The 18,196-nt window shown below is 55.5% G+C and overlaps 1 protein-coding gene across 1 annotated transcript in view; it reads right to left on the bottom strand.

Moving 5' to 3' along the window:
• Positions 1 to 9,770: 9,770 nt before the first annotated feature.
• The window catches only part of GAK (cyclin G associated kinase), a 124,890-nt gene continuing 116,464 nt past the window's right edge, over positions 9,771 to 18,196 (bottom strand). The window contains exons 25-28 of the mRNA XM_004383533.2: positions 15,082 to 15,312; positions 13,728 to 13,876; positions 10,684 to 10,860; positions 9,771 to 10,449 (exon numbers count right to left, since the gene is read on the bottom strand). Of these exons, the coding sequence (XP_004383590.1) occupies positions 10,348 to 10,449; positions 10,684 to 10,860; positions 13,728 to 13,876; positions 15,082 to 15,312 (659 nt within the window). The 3' untranslated portion in view covers positions 9,771 to 10,347. The remainder of the gene's footprint in view (positions 10,450 to 10,683; positions 10,861 to 13,727; positions 13,877 to 15,081; positions 15,313 to 18,196) is intronic.

The following is an 18,196-nucleotide window of genomic DNA, read 5'->3' as shown; positions in this document are numbered from 1 at the left end:
CCCCCCCCGCCCAGCCTAGGTGCCCTCGGTGGCATCGCCCCTGCCAGCCGGGCCACCCAGGCCCCACTTGGCCAGCAGGAGGGGCACAGGCAGGTCACCTGTTATGGATTGAACTGTGTCCCCCAAAAAATATGTGTTGTAAATTCCTAACCTCTATGCCTGTAGTTATAATTCCATTTGGGAATGGGTTGTCTTTGTTATGTTAATGAGGCAGGATGATGTAGGGTGTGTCTTAAATCAATCTCTTTTGAGATATAAAAGAGATTAAACAAGCAGGTGAGAGAAGCAGAGACGGGGAAGAGAGATGCCAAGCACATGAAGATCGCCTAGGAGCAGAAGCTCAGAAGAGACAGGGACCTTCTCTCGGAGCTGACAGAGAAAAAGCCTTCCCCTAGAGCTGGTGCCCGGAATTCAGACTTCCAGCCACCTAAACTGTGAGAGAATAAACTTCTGTTTGTTAAAGCCACCCACTTGTGGTATTTCTGTTACAGCAGCACTGGGTAACTAAGCCAGCCAGCCCTGTTGTCAGAATCAGGACTCGGATGTGACAGCTCCTGCCTATTTGGGTCACTCATTATTTTTTAAAAGAGCTGAAGCTAAAAATAGCAGCAGATGCATAACAAATGTGAAGTCATTATTCTCCAAAAACGCCGCCCTCCACTCCGGGCGATGATGGAATGGGGCCTGCATTATTCAGGCGCGCTGATGTGGCCGTCTTTTTTAGTCCACGGTAGGAGAGGGACACAGGAGTTTTTTACCCTCAACTTCTTTAGAGGGGCGGGGTCTTCCTCGGTTAGCAGCAGCCCCGACCCGGCAGGGGGGCCAGGCCTCTGGGTCCCTGCACTGCAGGTGGCAAGGAGGGACGCTGAGGAAGGGCCCAGCCCCATCCAGGACTCAGGACGCTGCGCCCTCTCCTGCCCTCGTCCTCATCACAAACCCAGGGCGGTGGAGGGGAGACGGGAGGGGTCTTAGGGGTGGCATGGAGGCCAGGTAGGTGGTGACAGGGCTGGGCCACAGCCCACCCCGGTCAGGGGCCCACCAGCACCGAGCTCCCCTGCTAGGTGCTGTGCCAGGCACCAGAAGGCAGGAGCCAGGGGTGAGGCCTTGGAGGGGAGTGGGCACCTCGGTGGGGAGCCCCGGGAGCTGAGTCCCAGGTGAAGGCGAGGAGATGCTGGCATAGCAGAGAGGGACAGACCACGGCTGGGCGAAGCTGGCACGGTGGGCCAGGCCCTAGCAGTTGTTGGCTCTCAAGGGGATGAGGTCGGGGTCCAGGCTGAGGGTGGCGGAACCTTCTGCAGTATCAAGAAGAAGCAGGAGTGAGGGGAAGCTGGGAGGGCACAGTCAAGTGGGTGAACGGAGGCCCACAGTGTCCCCCAGGGCCCCCATCACTCCCTCCTCGTGTCTGACCCCACACAAGGCCACGGCGAAGACCAGGGTGTTGGAGAGCTGAGGGTGAGTGACCCTGAGGGACCAGTAGGAGCCGTGGGTGCCGCACAGAGATCCTGGCAGACAAAGTGGCCTGGAGGAAGGTTCTGGTACATACTTGTGGGGGGCTGCCCCACCCTGCTCCTCTCGGGGGTCCTAGCTCAGGTCTGTTGTCCCCTGTGGGGACCCCGTTACCCTCTCTCACTGAAATGGGGGGGCCCATTCCAGCACCTACACTGGGAACAGGGATCCTTGTGGATACTGGGCGATGGGGGCTTACTTGTGCTCAACTCCCAACATCCTTGTTCCCCAAGGCCACTCCTGAGTCCCAGTCCACTGTCAGCTTTGCCTCCCTGGCTCACAGCTGTGCCCGAGCTGGGCTGTCAGTACAGTTAGCAAACCTCACACTTCTTTAGGGTTGAGCTTGAAGACTCAGTAATTGGCTCACTGGGGTGCGCCCCCTGCGGTGGGTCTGGAGGCCACGCAGGTGGGTTGGGGGATCAGCAACCCCTTTGCCAGGTGTCTGAGTCTCTTGGGGCTGCCGGAACAGAAGACCACAGAGTGCGTGGCTTTAATGAGCAGAAGTTCACTGTCTCAAGATGTGGAGCCTGGGAGTCGGTTTCAGGGTGTTGGCATGTTGGTTCCTCCTGATGCTCTGAAGGGAGCTGCTCCGGCCTCTCCTGGCTTCCGGGGGCTCCCAGCAGTCCTTGGTGCTCCTAGTGCTTGTAGACACATCTTCACATGGTGTCTGCACGTCGGTCCTCCCCTTTATAAGACCCTCTCAGAAGGGGTTAGGACACACCCTACTCCATGTGACTTGACTAACATCTTCAAGGAAAGGTGCTATTTCCAAACAAGGTCACATTCACAGGCACAGGGGTTAGGACTCCCACATGTCTTTCTGGGGGACACAGTCCACCCATAACACCAGGTCGCAGCCGCCCTCGGGTCCCGCCTCACCTGTGGGGGGCTCCGAGTTCACTCCTGTGTCCTGTGCATCAGCACTGGTGCACAAGGCCCCTCTGGGGGCATAGATGTCCCTGTCCTCAGACGCACCTTGAGCTGAGGGTGAAACGCCGGAGCTGCATTTCTTTGACCCTCTGGGCCCCGCATGCCAGGCTACCATGGAAGGCAGGCTCGGCGCCAGTTCTGCTCAGGTGTGTGGAATCCGGGCCGGAAGCAGAGGCCAGCTCCCTCTTGGAGGGTTTCGGCCTCCATCCACCATGGGCCCACCGGCTGTGCCTGCCAAGGGCGAGCGGAGACGCCCTTCTGGTCTAGGCGGGGAGCACCGATGGCCGTCACTGGAAAGCTTGTTGGCGGGGCCGAGGGTTAATTCCGGGTGATCTGGGAGCACGCTGAGGGAGCTGTCCTCGGGCACGGCCAGGACACTGGGGTCTCTGGTTCTTGCTTTCTCTGCTGTGATGGCCTCGCAACAGGGCCTCCTGGCACCATGTGGCCCAGGTAAGAAGCCTGACTCTCTGGGGGTCTGAGCTGTAAGGGAGTTTGGGGTCCCCAGCTTTAGCATCACCTGGGGGCACATTAAGATTCCTGGGCTGGTTTGGGGGCCCGAGAATGTGCTGGTCAGGCAGGTTCCGCAGTGAGGCTGAGGCTGTGGTCTGGGGCTGCACTCTGGGGACCCCCCAGTAAGGCTGCCATGTTGGTTGGAGGAAAGCGAGCCATCTGTCATCTCCTGGGTGGGTGGGCATAGGAGCCGTGGGGGCCCTAGAGACAGGAGAAGCCCGAAAGGATGGTGTCTGGAAGGGAGGGCTTCGGGGCAGGTGTGGGGCTGTGCAGGAGGAATCAGCCGAGCGGCCGTGGTGTCAGCACAGCCAGGCGGGCATGAGACTGATGGCGGGGGCAGGCAGACAGCCTCCTTGTGCTCCCAGCTCGGCCCACGGTCAGGTGGGCAGGCCCTGGGGACTCAGCACCCAGCGTATGGAGACCACGTCCTGTGGGAGAGGCCGCGAGGTTGGCAGGACGAGGGCCCTTGTGACGCTTCCAGAAGCTGGACCTGCCGCTGTGAACGAAGCTCCGGAAGAAAGCCGGCCTGCCGCTGTGAAGCCCCAACCGTGGGAGCTGGTCCCTGAAGTGGACGGGCTCCTCATGGGGATGGAAGTGCCACAGGCCAAGGGCAGAAGACAGGATAGTGGGCTGGTCCGGAGGCGCCCCCCCAGCCATGGGACCTCCTGGTGGGGGCAGCGCTGAGGAACCAAGCCCACCGCCCGCCCTAGCGTGAGCGAGACATGAGTGTGTGGAATGTGAGTGTACATGTGTGTCTGAGTGTGACACGTGAGGGAGGGTGCATGTGTGTCAGTATGTGTGCACGTGTGGGGGTGAGCACGTGTGTATGTGGGTGTGGGTGAAAATGTGTGTGTGTACGCGAGTGTGTGTGTAGTCGGGTGGTGTCCGCTCGCCTCTGTCTCTGCTCTCTGATGGCTGACAGGACGCCCCCTGAGTCCTGCAGATCCAGTGGAGGTCAGCAGGTCCACCCTGCTCTGGAGGTGGCTACTCCACCCTCCTGTCCTCTCCTTCCAGCTTGGCCCCTCGCACCTCTCCCTGCCCAGCTGGCATCCGTTTCTACAGCAGCCAGACCCACCCTCCAGACACAGACAACCCCACCTGGCTCCCTACGCCCTTCCTCAGAGTAAAGCCCACAGGGCGCCCTCCTCCAGGCACCTCCCCCCACCCCCTCCCCCACTTTTTTCTGTCCCAGCCACCACCACCTGACACACTGTACAACCAGGGCCATTTCCTGGGATGTCTGCCCCCCCACAGCTCCCCCCCCACCATCCTCGCTGGGAAGAGCTGGGCCACGGCCGGCCGGCAGAGGGGATGACTCTGCAGAGGGCACACGGCCAGGCCGGGGCAGCAGGAGAGGGAGGTGGGGCAGGCCGGGGCTGGGGGGGACGCGGGGGCAGGCCCAGGCAGCAGGAGGGGCACGCGGGGGCAGGCCCGGGCAGCAGGAGGGGCACGCGGGGGCAGGCTGGGGGGAGTTGCCAGCCATCCCTCACAGGACACTTCACAGCAGAGCCTTTATTTAGGACACTGGCCGCTAGGAGCCCTAATAGACAAAACCTCCTCTCATTGAGCATCCACACGTGCACACACACTCACACATATGCGCACACACGCATGCATGCATGCACACACACACATGCATGCACACTCACACACGCGCACACTCTTTGTAATGCACGCAGCACTGGGAGTTTCTGATGGAAGCTGGATAGAATACGAGTTCTCACCTGTGCATTCGCCGCCGATAAGGACAAGAAGCTCTGACCTGCAGACGCACGGCCAGGGAGCAGGCCAAGTAGGTGCTGAGGGACATTATCCTCCCCGCCTGTGGGCTCCCTTCTACTATGTGTCCCATGATGTGGACACAGGTTAAGGAGACTGCACAGGCCCCGGCCAACGTGCAAGGGCCACCTTGGCCAGGCCACGCCCGCAGTCTCCACTGGGATGAAGTGCATGTAACCCACAGGGGCTGGACACTGAGCTGTCTCCCCAGACCCGGGTCTTGGAGGCCCCTCGGCAGCACTGGGCTGAGGTCTCGGCAGGTGGGCAGGCTGCCAGTGCCCAGAGGTATCTGTGCTCTGGGTAGGTGAGTGGTGCCTAGAGCGTGACCTAAGCCTAGGAACCCCAATTCCACCACAGGGGACTGCTGGCTGCTGCCCAGAGGCCCCGACCTCCCAGACAAGCTGAGTCCCCAAGGCCCCAGGAGGGCAGTGGCAGGCACCACACTGAGGACCCTGCCCACAGACCTACAGGATGCTCAGAGAAGTCTAATCATTGCCATCCCAGGGCTTCAATGTGCTGAACCTGTAACCATAGGTTATGGATTTTATTGTGTCCCCACAAAATATGTTGTAAATCCTAATCTCTGTCAGTTTGTCATACTGTGGTGGCTTGTGTGTTGCTGTGATACTGGAAGCTTTGCCACCGGTATTTCAAATACTCACCCTTGGTGGACAAGTTTCAGTGGAGCTTCCAGACTAAGACAGACTAGGAAGAAGGACCTGGCAGCCTACTTCTGAAAAAATTAGCCAGTGAAAACCTTATGAACAGCAGCAGAACATTGCCTGATATAGTGCCAGAAGATGAGCCCCTCAGGTTGGAAGGCACTCAACCTGGGGAAGAGGTGCCTCCTTTAAGTAGAGTTGACCTTAATGACGTGGATGGAGTAAGCTTTCTGGACCTTCATTTGCTGATGTGGCACGACTCAAAATGCGGACAGCTGCAAACATCCATTAATAATTGGAATTTGGAACGTACAAAGTATGCATCTAGGAAAATTGAAACTCATCAAAAATGAAATTGAACACATAAAGATCGATCTCCTAGGCATTAGTGAGCTGAAATGGACTGGTATTGGCCATTTTGAATCAGACAGTCATATGGTCTGCTATGCTGGGAATGACAAATTGAAGAGGAATGGCATCACGTTCATCATCAAAAAGAACATTTCAAGATCTATCCTGAAATACGATGCTGTCAGTGATAGAATAATATCCCTACACCTACAAGGAAGACCAGTTAATACAACTATTATTCAAATTTATGCACCAACCAGTAAGGCCAAAGATGAAGAAATTGAAGATTTTTACCAAATTCTGCAGTCTGAAATGGATCAAACATGCAATCAAGATGCACTGATAATTACTGGAAGTTGGAATGCAAAAACTGGAAAAAAGGAGAAGGATCAGTATTTGGAAAATATGGCCTTGGTGATAGAAACGGCGCTGGAGATCACATGACAGAATATTGTGAGATCAACGACTTTTTCATTGCAAATATCTTCTTTCGCCAACATAAACGATGACTATACACGTGGACCTCACCAGAAGGAATATACAGGAATCAAATCAATTACATCTTTGGAAAGAGACGATGGAAAAGCTCAATATATTATCAGTCAGAACAAGGCCAGGGTCCGACTGCAGAACAGACCATCAATTGCTCATACGCAAGTTCAAGTTGAAGCCGAAGAAAATTATAACAAGTCCATGAGAGCCAAAGTACAACCTTGAGTATATCCCACCTGAATTTAGAGACCATCCCAAGAATAGATTTGATGCACTGAACACTAATGGCCTCAGACCAGACAAGTTGTAGAAAGACATCAAGGACATCATATGTGAAGAAAGCAAGAGGTCATTAAAAGACAGGAAATAAAGAAAAGACCAAAATGGATGTTAGAAGAGATGCTGAAAGTTGCTCTTGAACATTGAGCAGCTAAAGCAAAAGGAAGAAATGATGAAGTAAAAGAGCTGCACAGAAGATTTAAAGGGCAGCTCGAAAAGACAAAGTAAAGTATTATAATGAAAACGTGCAAAGACCTGGAGTTAGAAAACCAAACGTGAAGAACATGCTCGGCATTTCTCAAGCTAAAAGAACTGAAGAAAAAATTTAAGCCTCAAGTTGTAATTGTGAAGGATTCTATGGGCAAAATATTGAACGACGTGGGAAGCATCAAAAGAAGATGAAAGGAATAGAGTCACTGTACCAAAAAAGAACTGGTCGATGTCAACCATTTCAGGAGGTAGCGTATGATCAGGAACCGATGGTACTGAAGGAAGAAGTCCAAGCTGCACCGAAGGCATTGGTGAAAAACAAGGCTCCAGGAATTGATGGAATATCAGTTGAGATGTTTCAACAAATGGATGCAGAGCTGGAAGTACCCACTCATCTATGCTAAGAAATTTGTAAGACAGCTACCTGGCCAACTGACTGGAAGAGATCCGTATTTGTACCCATTCCAACAGAATGCAGAAATTATCAAACAATATCATTAATATCACACACAAGTCAAATTTTGCTGAAGATCATTCAAAAGTGGCTGCAGCAGTGTATCAACAGAGAACTGCCAGAAATTCAGGCCAGATTCAGAAGAGGATGTGGAACCAGGGATATCATTGCTGATGTCACATGGATCCTGGCTGAAAGCAGAGAATACCAAAAAGATGTGTACCTGTGTTTTATTTACTGTGCAAAGGCATTTGACTTTGTGGATCATAACAAATTATGGATAACATTGCAAAGAACAGGAATTCCACCAACACTTAATTGTGCTCGTGAGGCATTTGCTGGAACAGAACAAGGGGATATTGCGTGGTTTAAAGTCAGGAAAGGTGTGCATCAGGGTTCTATCCTTTCACCATGCTTATTCGATTTGTATACTGAGCAAATAATGAGAAGCTGGACTGTATGAAGAATGGGGCATCAGGATTGGAGGGAGACTCATTAACAACCTGCAATATGCAGATGACACAACCTTGCTTGCTGAAAGTGAAGAGGACTTGAAGCACTTACTGATGAAGATCAAAGACTACAGAAGCACTTACTGATGAAGATCAAAGACCACAGCCTTCGGTGTGGATTACATTTCAGCATAAAGAAAACAAAAATACTCACAAGCGGACCAATAAGCAACATCGCGATAAATGGAGAAAAGACTGAACTTGTCAAGGATTTCATTTTATTTGGATCCACAATCAATGTCCATGGAAACAGCAGTCAAGAAATCAAAAGATGCATTGCACTGGGCAAATCTGCTGCAAAGGACCTCTTTAAAGTGTTAAAAGGCAAAGATGTCACTTTGAGGACTGAGGTGTGCCTGATCCAAGCCATGGTGTTTTCAATCACCTCATATATATGTGAAAGCTAGACAATGAATAAGGAAGACTGAAGAAGAAATGACACCTTTGAATTATGGTGTTGGCGAAGAATACTGAATATACCATGGACTAGCAGAAGAACCAACAAGTCTTTCTTGGAAGAAGTGCAGCCAAAATGCTCCTTAGAAGCAAGGGTGGCGAGACTGTCTCGTGTACTTGGGATGTGTTATCCGGAGAAACTAGTCCCTGGAGAAGGGCATCATGCTTGGTAGAGGGTCAGTGAAAAAGAGGAAGACCCTCAACGAGAAGGACTGACACAGTAGCTCCAACAATGGCCTCAAACATAATCATTGTGAGGATGGCACAGGACCAGGCAGTGGATCATTCTGTTGCACACAGGATCACTGAGTTGGAACCGAATCAATGGCACCTAACAACAGCAACAAAACATGCTTGTGGTTATAATCCCATGTAGGAATGAGTTTTCTGTGATGTTAATGAGGCAGAATTGGTGTAAAGTATGTCGTGAGTCAACCTCACAAAATACAAAAGGAGCAGATAAGGCAAGCAGAGATGGGGAAAGATTGATGTCCAGACACATGGAGATCTCCAAGGAGCCGGGAAACAAGCTAATGAGACAAGGACCTTGCCCCAGACCTGACAGAGGCAGAATGCCTTCCCCTAGATCTGGTGCCCTGAATTTGGACTTCTAGCCTCCTAAACTGTGAGAAAATAAAATTTTGTTTGTCAAAGCCACCCACTTGTGATAATTCTGTTATAGCAGCCAGCCACCTTCTCCAACAGGTCTTTTATTTTAAAACTCTTTTTGTTTTAAATTCCCTGAACCACACAACCCGAGGCCCCCACGCGCCCGGGCCTCAGGAAGAGTGACTTGGGCCCGGCAGGCTGGGTGGGCAGGAAGGCCATGGTGCACAGCGGCTCTCGCGCCGACCTTCCCTCTGCTGCTGTGATGAGGAAAGGGGGGTGTTCTCACATGGGCCACTCGCAGCAGGACGCCCGCGCCCCACCACGGTGAAGTGAGCCTGTCGCCGCTCTGCCCTGCTTGTTCCAACGTGTGGCTTGTTCCAGCCGCGGGGCCACCGCTCCCTCCTGGGCCTGTCCCCCAGGGCGGGCGCGTTGCCAGCCCTCCTGCAGCACGTGCTCGCCACCAGGCAGAGCTGTGTCCTCTCTGGTTGCACCGGGCCATCCACACCCACCATGTGACGGGGTGCCTGGCCTACTGGCCCCAGCTGAGCTTGGCCAAGTCTGGCAGTCTTCCCGCTGCTCCCCACTTGTTCCTGGTGGCGCTGGAGAAGCAGCGGCTCACCTCCCAGGAAAAATGGGCCCCCTGGGTGGGCGCCGATGCCCCAGCTGGGAGGGAAAGCCTTGGCTGAGCGTCCACGTCTCCCTCTCCATCCACCGCCCAAATCTTCCCTGAGAAAAGCGCTCGACGGGCGGGCTGATGCCTCTGGTGCGGAGACGGGTCTCTAATGCTGGAAGCAGGGCCTGCGTCTCCATGACAGGACTGGACGGTGACGGGGCCAGTCAGTGTGGTGGGGATGGCGAGGGGAGGGCGCATGGGCCCAGAGCTCAGAGCCAAGGTCAGTCATCACATGGAGGCAGAGCCCCGAGGACTCCAGGGTCACGGTCACGGCGCATAGGGTGGGCGCTGTGGCTGAGCTGGGCCCGGGGGAGGGGGCTCTTGAGTGCCATGTGCCACCCACCCAGCCTCCTGAGGGCACCGTGGGCCACTGAAAATCCATATCCATTCTGGAAACATCAGAAAATAGTTTAGTCATCAGAAAATAGTTTAATTATGTACAGGACGATCATCAGACTGATTACATAAAACAAGATGCAAATGTACACCTTCTGATTGGAGAAAAAAAAGATACGCTTAGCAAATGCAATCTCGACAGAGAACTGAAGTTCTCTCGATGAGGAGACTGTCACTAAACACCAGAATAAATCACAAACCGTGAGAACGGTGAGAGGAACATAAACCAACACTTTCCTTCGGGACAAGAAAAGGAAAATGAAACCACAGAAGTCGGCTGCTTTGGAATGTCTCTCCCTTCTCGTGCCCTTGGAATGGTGCTTGTTCCATAATCAGACCCCAGGACAGGCTGGCAGGCAGGTGGGCAGGCGGGAGGACGAGGGGCACCATGGAGTCTGTGGGCCGCCCCACGCCCCGCTCCTGAGGCGGCCACGACACCCACGCTTGCTGGTGCTCATGGAGGGCGTCCCGCTCTGGCCCTGTGCCGGCCCCCATGCCTGCTGCCCATGCAGCCCCCCTTGTTGCGGCTCAGAAGAGGGGCCTGGAGCCCTGGTTCTCAAACTCGGACCAGGCGTCGTTGAGTTCCATGAAGATCATCTTGGCGTACTGCTCATACGGCTGCCCTGTGGCCTGTGGGCGACAGACGGGTGTGAGCGTGGTGTCCGGCCACCGTGGCTCACTTGCCTGCACCCCCTTCAAGACTAGTGTCATGTACTTGCCCAGCCTGGGCGTGGGGGAGCATCCAGGACGTTGTGACCAGAAGCCCCCGAGGGACCCCCGAGGAAGCCCCGCCATAGGAGGGCGCAGAAGGCCCGGCTGTGCCACCCCCCGGGCCCCGGGGCGGAGCGGGTAAAGGCTGCTCACCTTGTCGGGATGGACGACCAGCACGGCGCGGCGGTAGTGCTTCTTCACCTGGCTGGGCGTCACCAGGTCGGCCATGCCCACGGGCGTCCAGCGGCCCTCGCCGTCCCAGAGCACGGTGTGCAGCGTGGACAGCAGTGCGCGGATGTTCCGCTCCTTGCCTTCGATCCAGTCCAGGAGCTAGGGGACATGTGCACGTGAGCCTCGGGCGCCCCATGCCCTCGAGGCCGGCGTGGCCATGCCACAGGACACTGGCTCTGGCATCGCTGCCCCTGCGGCAGGGACACATGGCCCATGAGCACGTCCTGGGTGTTCCTGCACCACAGAGCAGTCCCCGGAGGTGCTGCCCACACGCTCTGGCCGCCCCGCCTCCCGCACAGGTGTGGAGGCATGAGGTGCAGCCCACAGGCAGTACGGCTATGGTCTGTGCCCAGGCTGCTGGACTCCAGGCCCTGAGCCTTGGTCATCCCCAGGCCTCTTTCGGGAACGGACACCTCTGGAAAGCACTCGCCTGCCCACAGAGCAGTGCCTGAGGAGGCTCTCTGGGGGCGCTCCCTGAGCATGGCCTGCACTCGCTCTCACTGGGGGCTGGGGCTGGGATCACGGACCCACAGACTAGCCCCCACAGAGGAGCCCATAGGCATCGAGAGCAGCAGAGACGCCGACAGCTGCCAGCCCGGTGAGGCCACCTTCCTACCGCCGAGCCCACCTCAGCCGACCATCGAATGCTGCTTGGGCCACCAGTGAGCCACAAAGTCAGAACGGCCTGTTCCGTCCTTTCCAAGGGCTCCCCACCCATGTGAAGCCGGGGCCGCCCGCCTCTGCCCCGGGCCTGCTGGGCCCCGCCTCGCTCTGCCCATTCCCGCCTGGTGCTCCGATGCCCACGTGGATGTCCCCAACTCCACAGGAACTCCACAGTACACCCTCTGTCGTTCCTGTAAAGCCACACCGTCACACAACCTAAGAGACAGGAGATGGGGCTTGCCCTTGGGCCAAAGCTGCCACACCCTGACCCAGGGGTGCTGCAAGCCGCCACTGCCGCCCTGCTGGAGCTGTCCAGTGTGGGCTTCTCTCCCGCAGACGTCACCCAGTAACCAGCATGGTGGGCATCACCGTCTGCAGACACACCGTCTGTGCGGTTCACAGCCGTGGGTGGGCCCCAGGTGCTAAGGGTGTGCCCCTGGCTGTGGATGCGACTGGCCCCAGCCCCCATGACAGCACTGTATGCATCACGTGTCCACAAGGTGCAGGCCATGAGCAGGGCGAGCCCCGTTTGCTGGGGGACCCTGGGCTGCCCAGTCCCACTGTCCCTTGTGCTAACACTGTGCGAGGCCTTTCCTGATGCAGCGCTCGCCCCGGGGAGGCTGCTGTTCGCCAAGCAGATGTGGCATTCCGGTGGCCCTCAGCTGCCTCCCCAGCACTCATGCTTCCCGCTGGGTTACAGGCCCCTGGCCCCAAGGCGTAAACGTCGCCTCCTGGCTCCCTTCCAAGGCTGCTGTTCTCTCTCTGCATTAGCTGGCCCTGCCGGCCACGTCCTCAGAGGCCCTCTGCCAGGCCCCTCCTCAGGTGCCCATGTCTGACCTCAGGTGGGCTCTGCCCACCTTCTCCTCTGTGGCCCCTACTCGTATGGTCTCAGACCTGTGAATCCCCTTGTGGCAGCACCTATGGACTCCCCATCCTCTCTTCTGAGGCCCCATTGCTCTGCCCTGCACCCCGACCATGGCCCCAGTGCCCCGCCCACCCATGCCACACTCCTTCCAAATGGAGGCTTTTCCTGCCTTGTCTGCTGGACCACGGCCACCCTGGGAGCCCCTTCACTCTGGGAAGCTAAGGGAGACTGACGGAGCTCAGACCAGGCCCTGCACAGCCCGCAAAGGTCCCCCAGGACGTCTTGTCCTCTTGCCCACTCGCACCTGGGATGCTGACATCCCCGTCCCCTCTCCCACTCACACCTGGAATGCTGATGTCTCTGTCCCCTCTCCCACTCACACCCGGGACGCTGACATCTCTGTCCCCTCTCCCACTCACACGGGGGGCCTGGAACACTGACGTTCTGGCCCCTTCTCCTGCTCATACCTGGGATGCTGACCTCCTGGCCCCCTCCTGCTCACACTCGGGACGCTGACCTCCTGGCCCCTCTCCTGCTCACACCTGGGATGCTGAAGTCCTGGCCTCTCTCCTGCTCACACTCGGGATGCTGACCTCCTGGCCCCTCTCCTGCTGACACCCAGCATGCAGACGACCCTGGTCCCTCTACTGCTTACGATGAGGCCCCTGGAAACAGATATCCTCGTCCCCTCTCCTGCTCTCACCTGGGATGCGGATGTCTGTGACCCCTCTCCCGCTCACACCTGGAATGCTGACATCTCTGACCCCTCTCCCACTCATACCTAGGGCCTCCGGGACACAGACGTCCCCTCTGGCCCTCTTCCACTTACACCACGTCCCAAGCGCCCTGGGTGTGAGTGGGACAGGGGCCGGCAGACGTGGGACCAGCATCCCTGCCCCCTCCATTGTCTGCAGGTCCAACACATCCAAGGATGCAGGAACCCAGCGTGGGCTGCAGACCCTGGACCCCCGCCCCACTGCACAGGGGCAGCACCTGCTACAAGACAGCCAGCAGTCTCTCCACATCTCACTGAGGTCTGGGGACCAAGGCTGCCCGAAGGGAAATGATGGGGCGGCAGAGATGCTGTGTGGGCATGGTGGGCGGGGGGCAGGGTGGCAGTGACTGTGTGGGCACAGTGGGCGGGGGGCAGGGCGGCAGTGACTGCGTGGGGCACGGTGGGCGGGGGGCAGGGCGGCTGTGACTGCGTGGGGCACGGTGGGCGGGGGGCAGGGCGGCAGTGACTGCGTGGGGCACGGTGGGCGGGGGGCAGGGCGGCTGTGACTGCGTGGGGCACGGTGGGCGGGGGGCAGGGCGGCAGTGACTGCGTGGGGCACGGTGGGCGGGGGGCAGGGCGGCTGTGACTGCGTGGGGCACGGTGGGCGGGGGGCAGGGCGGCAGTGACTGCGTGAGCACGGTGGGCGGGGGGGGGGAGTCACACCTTGAGCTTGAGCGGGTCTGTGTCTTTAGCCATCTCTTGCTTCCTCATCTCAGCAATCGTCTTTGGTCCTTTTTTGTCAGATTTAGAGGAAAAACCTTCATTGGGCAGCAGGTCTTCAAAGTCATTTTCTGAAACTTTTGGCTTTTGAGCTGGAAGAGAATGCTAATCTTAAAAGAAACGCACACACAGACCAACATTACTCCTGTTAATCCACTCTTTCACCCCCAGGAGGAAACCCACGACCCTGAAAGGTGGAAAGCTGTCCTCATGCCACAAAAAAGCAAAGCAAAGAAAACACAGAGCTGCCGAGGGCCAACCAGGCTCAGCTCCTCCTGAGAACAGAGTGTGATGTGGCTCTCTGCGGGCACCATCTGTCTCACTGGGTCAAGCAGCACATGGACGAGAGCTTGGGGGCGGTCCCTGAAGGAGCGGCCGGGGTGGGGGCTGCCCACACCTGGGCCCACATGCCCCCTTGTCTGCTCGCCAGCCCCGTGCCCCTCGGGGTGACTTCTCCAGCCGGATGACCCTCGGGACTGAAAGCCGACTGGAAAGAACATCTAATCAGGCTCGGGGGCCCGGATGACCCAGAGACCTGGGCTGGGTTCGCTAGCCTCCTCGGGCCTGGACGACCCAGAGCCCTGGGCTGGGCTCGCTCGCCTCTTCAGGGGTCCAGATGACCCAGAGCCCTGGGCTGGGCTCGCTCGCCTCCTCAGGGGCCCGGACAAACCAGAGCTCTGGACTGGGCTTGCTCGTCTCCTCAGGAGCCTGGATGACCCAGAGCCGTGGGCTGGGCTTGCTTGCCTCCTCAGTAGGAGGACACGGGGCTCAGAAACTGGTGGGCAGCTCACTAGGAGACATGGATGGATTTACTGCATGGAAGGACATCAAGAGGAACGTGAGATGTGCCATCCTTCCCGTGGTGACAAACACCAGAGCAGCCGGACCTGGGCTTGGGAGCTAGAGACTGACTGCCTGGCAGCCCCAGGGCAGGCGGTAGGGCTGAGGTTTCCCAGGACCATGAGGGCCTCTCGGCACAGCCGTGCCCTGCCTCTCCCCTTGCACTGAGGTTGCAGGGGCCCCTCCTCACCCGCACCCCTTGGCCAATGTGAGCCGCAGCGTCCCGTGTGCTGACAGGAAGATGGGCTGAGAACAGGGAAGAGGAAGACACTCTGGAGATCAGTATCACAAAACCATTTCCTCCCAACTACTAGTGACAAATACGTGCTCGGCCTGATTTAAATTTACCTTTCTGAAGGCTGGGCTGAGTTGAAGAAAACAAAACTGAATTCACCTTTAACCACTTTAAGGCAAGCTTTGCACAAATCACACGTGGAGAGAAACAAGGACAACTTACCAAAGCTGGGTGCGCGGATGCCCCTCTCCTCACGGCCGCCAATCACACTGAAGTTCATGGCATAGTTAGGCCTCGGCTGCGAGCAGGCTTTGGCAGGGGGCGGCTTGGCCTGGGGGGACCAGGAGGTGCCCTGGGTGGGGGCCCGACTCGTCTGCCAGGAGCTGCCAGCACCCTTAGGAGGAGGGGCCGTTTTGGGAATGAAACCACCAGGAGGGAACCCGCTGGGCGTGCCTGAGGAGACAGTGCAGGGGTGGGTCAGCGGCAGGGACTGTGACAGCCGCCACAGCCCATTAAAGACAGCTCACAACTGAGAGACAACTGTACATCTTAGCACTTTCAAAAACACATACGTTGGAAATACAAATTTACAGAGCGAACTAGTTATCACTTGAGTCAATCAAGAGTCACCACCTCCACCCTACAGCATGTGAGGGAGGGTCTCTGATTCTACCCCACAGCACGGGAGGGAGGGTCTCAGGCAGCAGAATAGCGCAGCCAGGCATGATGGCGGCTGAGAAAATTCTGGATCATGGTCAGACATAGGGAAGGCCAGCTGTCGAGGTGACACCTCCCCACTCCCTCAGCTGGACTGCACCCCCACCCCCTACCACGTGGTCTAGCCAGCATGGCCAAGGTGCATGCTCATTCACAGGGGCTGTGGGCCAGTGCCACCATGCTGGCAAAGGGCAGCCCGAGGAAGATGGCCGGACAGCACATACATGTCCTCCTCAAGGCACTCCCTCTCAAAACCCCTCCTGCCTTAAAAAACTTTTTATTTTCAAATAATTACCCCCAGGAAATTCCAAAATTGTCCCCGAGAGATTATCCTGACAGCCCAGCTCCATGCCCCCTAGGGTGATGCCTCACACGACTGTCATCACCAAGACCTGGGACAGGTCATCCTGAGCACCCAACCAGCGCCCCAGGGTGATGCCTCACACGACTGTCATCACCAAGACCTGGGACAGGTCATCCTGAGCACCCAACCAGCGCCCCAGGGTGATGCCTCACACGACTGTCATCACCAAGACCTGGGACAGGTCATCCTGAGCACCCAACCAGCGCCCCAGGGTGATGCCTCACACGACTGTCATCACCAAGACCTGGGACGGGTCATCCTGAGCACCCAACCAGCGCCCCAGGGTTATGCCTCACACGACTGTCATCACCAAGACCTGGGACAGGTCATCCTGAGCACCCAACCAGCCCCCCAGGGTGATGCCTCACACGACTGTCATCACCAAGACCTGGGACGGGTCATCCTGAGCACCCAACCAGCGCCCCAGGGTTATGCCTCACATGACTGTCATTATCGAGACCAGGGACTGGCCTGGGCATATCCAGAATGTACTCAGATACTGCCAGTTGTTACCTGCACATATGTGTGCGTGCGTGCCTGGTTCCACGCAGCTTCACCCTGTACGCAGACTCATGCAAGCACCAGAACAATCAAGACACAGGCCTGTCCCACCCCTCCGAGACCTCCCTCGTGCTGCCCTTTTAAAGCTACACCCAACCCTAACCCCCACAACCACTAATCTGTTCTCTAACTCAGTAATTTGCCATTTCAAGAATGTTCTATGAATGGAACCACACAGTAGACAGCCTTTTGAGACAGGCTGTTTTCATTGTATAACGTCCATCCACATCACTGTGGACAATTGCAGTTGGTTGCTTTTTATTGTTGAGTAGAGTCCATGGTATGGATGTACCACAGTTTAACCACCCAATTTATTCTGGTGATGTCAATTTATCCATTTTTTCTTTTCTGGATCATGGTTTCGGTGACGTGTCTAAGAACTCTAGGTTCCAAAGATTTTCTTGTATTGTGGTGCAGTGAATTGCTTTTATACAGCCCTTCCAGCCATGGTTTTATAACGCTCACAAAATGATTGGGTGGGACTATGTAAATAAGGTGTATGTGGCCCATCAAGGGGAACAGACAACCTGCTAGTGCAAATAAGGTGTATGAAACCCTAGCAAGGGTGGGACCATGCAAATAAGGTGCATGGAACCCTTGTAGGGGATTGGTCCATTTTGCCATTCTGCTAGGCTTAAAGGGAGACAATCCCAAGAGACTAGAGGAAAAATTCCCTGCCATCAAGAAGAGTCATAACATTTGACAAAGTCCAACAACAATCTGTGACAAAAATTCTCAGCAAAATAGGAATAGAAGGAAAATTCCTCAACATAATAAAGGGCAATTATAAAAGCCAACAGCCAACATCATCCTAAATGGAGAGAGTCTGAAAGCATTCCCCTTGAGAACAGGAACCAGACACCACTCTTATACAATACTGTGCTAGAGATCCTAGCCAGAACACTTGGGCTAGAAAAAGAAATAAAGGGCATCCAAATTGGTAAGGAAGAAGTAAAAGTATCTCTATTTGCAGATAATATGATCTTAAACACAGAAAACCCCAAAGAATCCACAAGAAAACTACTGGAACTAACAAAAGATTTCAGCACAGTAGCAGGATACAAGATAAACATACAAAAATCAGTTGTATTCCTCTACATCAAAAACGAGAACCTCGAAGAGGAAATCATCAAATCAATACAATTTACAATAGCCTCCAAGAAGATAAAATACTTAGGAATAAATCTAACCAGAGATGTAAAAGATCTCTACAAAGAGAACTACAAGACACTACTGCAAGACACCAAAAGAGACCTACGTAAGTGGAAAAACATACCTTGGCTCATGGATAGGAAGACTCAACATTGTGAAAATGTCAATTCTACCCAAAGCGATCTATAGATACAATGCAATCACGATACAAATTCCAACGGCATTTTTCAATGAGATGGAGAAACAAATCACCAACTTCATATGGAAAGGGAAGAGGCCCAGGAAAAGTAAAGCATCATTCAGGAAGAAGAACAAAGTGGGAGGCCTCACACTGCCTGATTTTAGAACCTATTACACTGCCACGGTAGTCAAAACAGCTTGGTACTGGTACAACAACAGATACACAGACCAACAGACCAGAACTGAGAATCCAGATGTAAATTCATCCACCTATAAGCAGCTGATATTTGACAAAGGCCTAAAGTCTGTTAATTGGGGAAAAGACAGTCTCTTTAACAAATGGTGCTGGCATAACTGGATATC

The sequence above is a fragment of the Trichechus manatus genome, unplaced genomic scaffold (assembly GCF_000243295.1).
Source record: "Trichechus manatus latirostris isolate Lorelei unplaced genomic scaffold, TriManLat1.0 scaffold00111, whole genome shotgun sequence".
In the NCBI taxonomy this organism is placed as follows: Eukaryota; Metazoa; Chordata; class Mammalia; order Sirenia; family Trichechidae; genus Trichechus; species Trichechus manatus.
The sequence above is the reverse complement of the archived record's forward strand: the minus strand, read 5'-3'. Positions and strand labels throughout refer to the sequence as shown.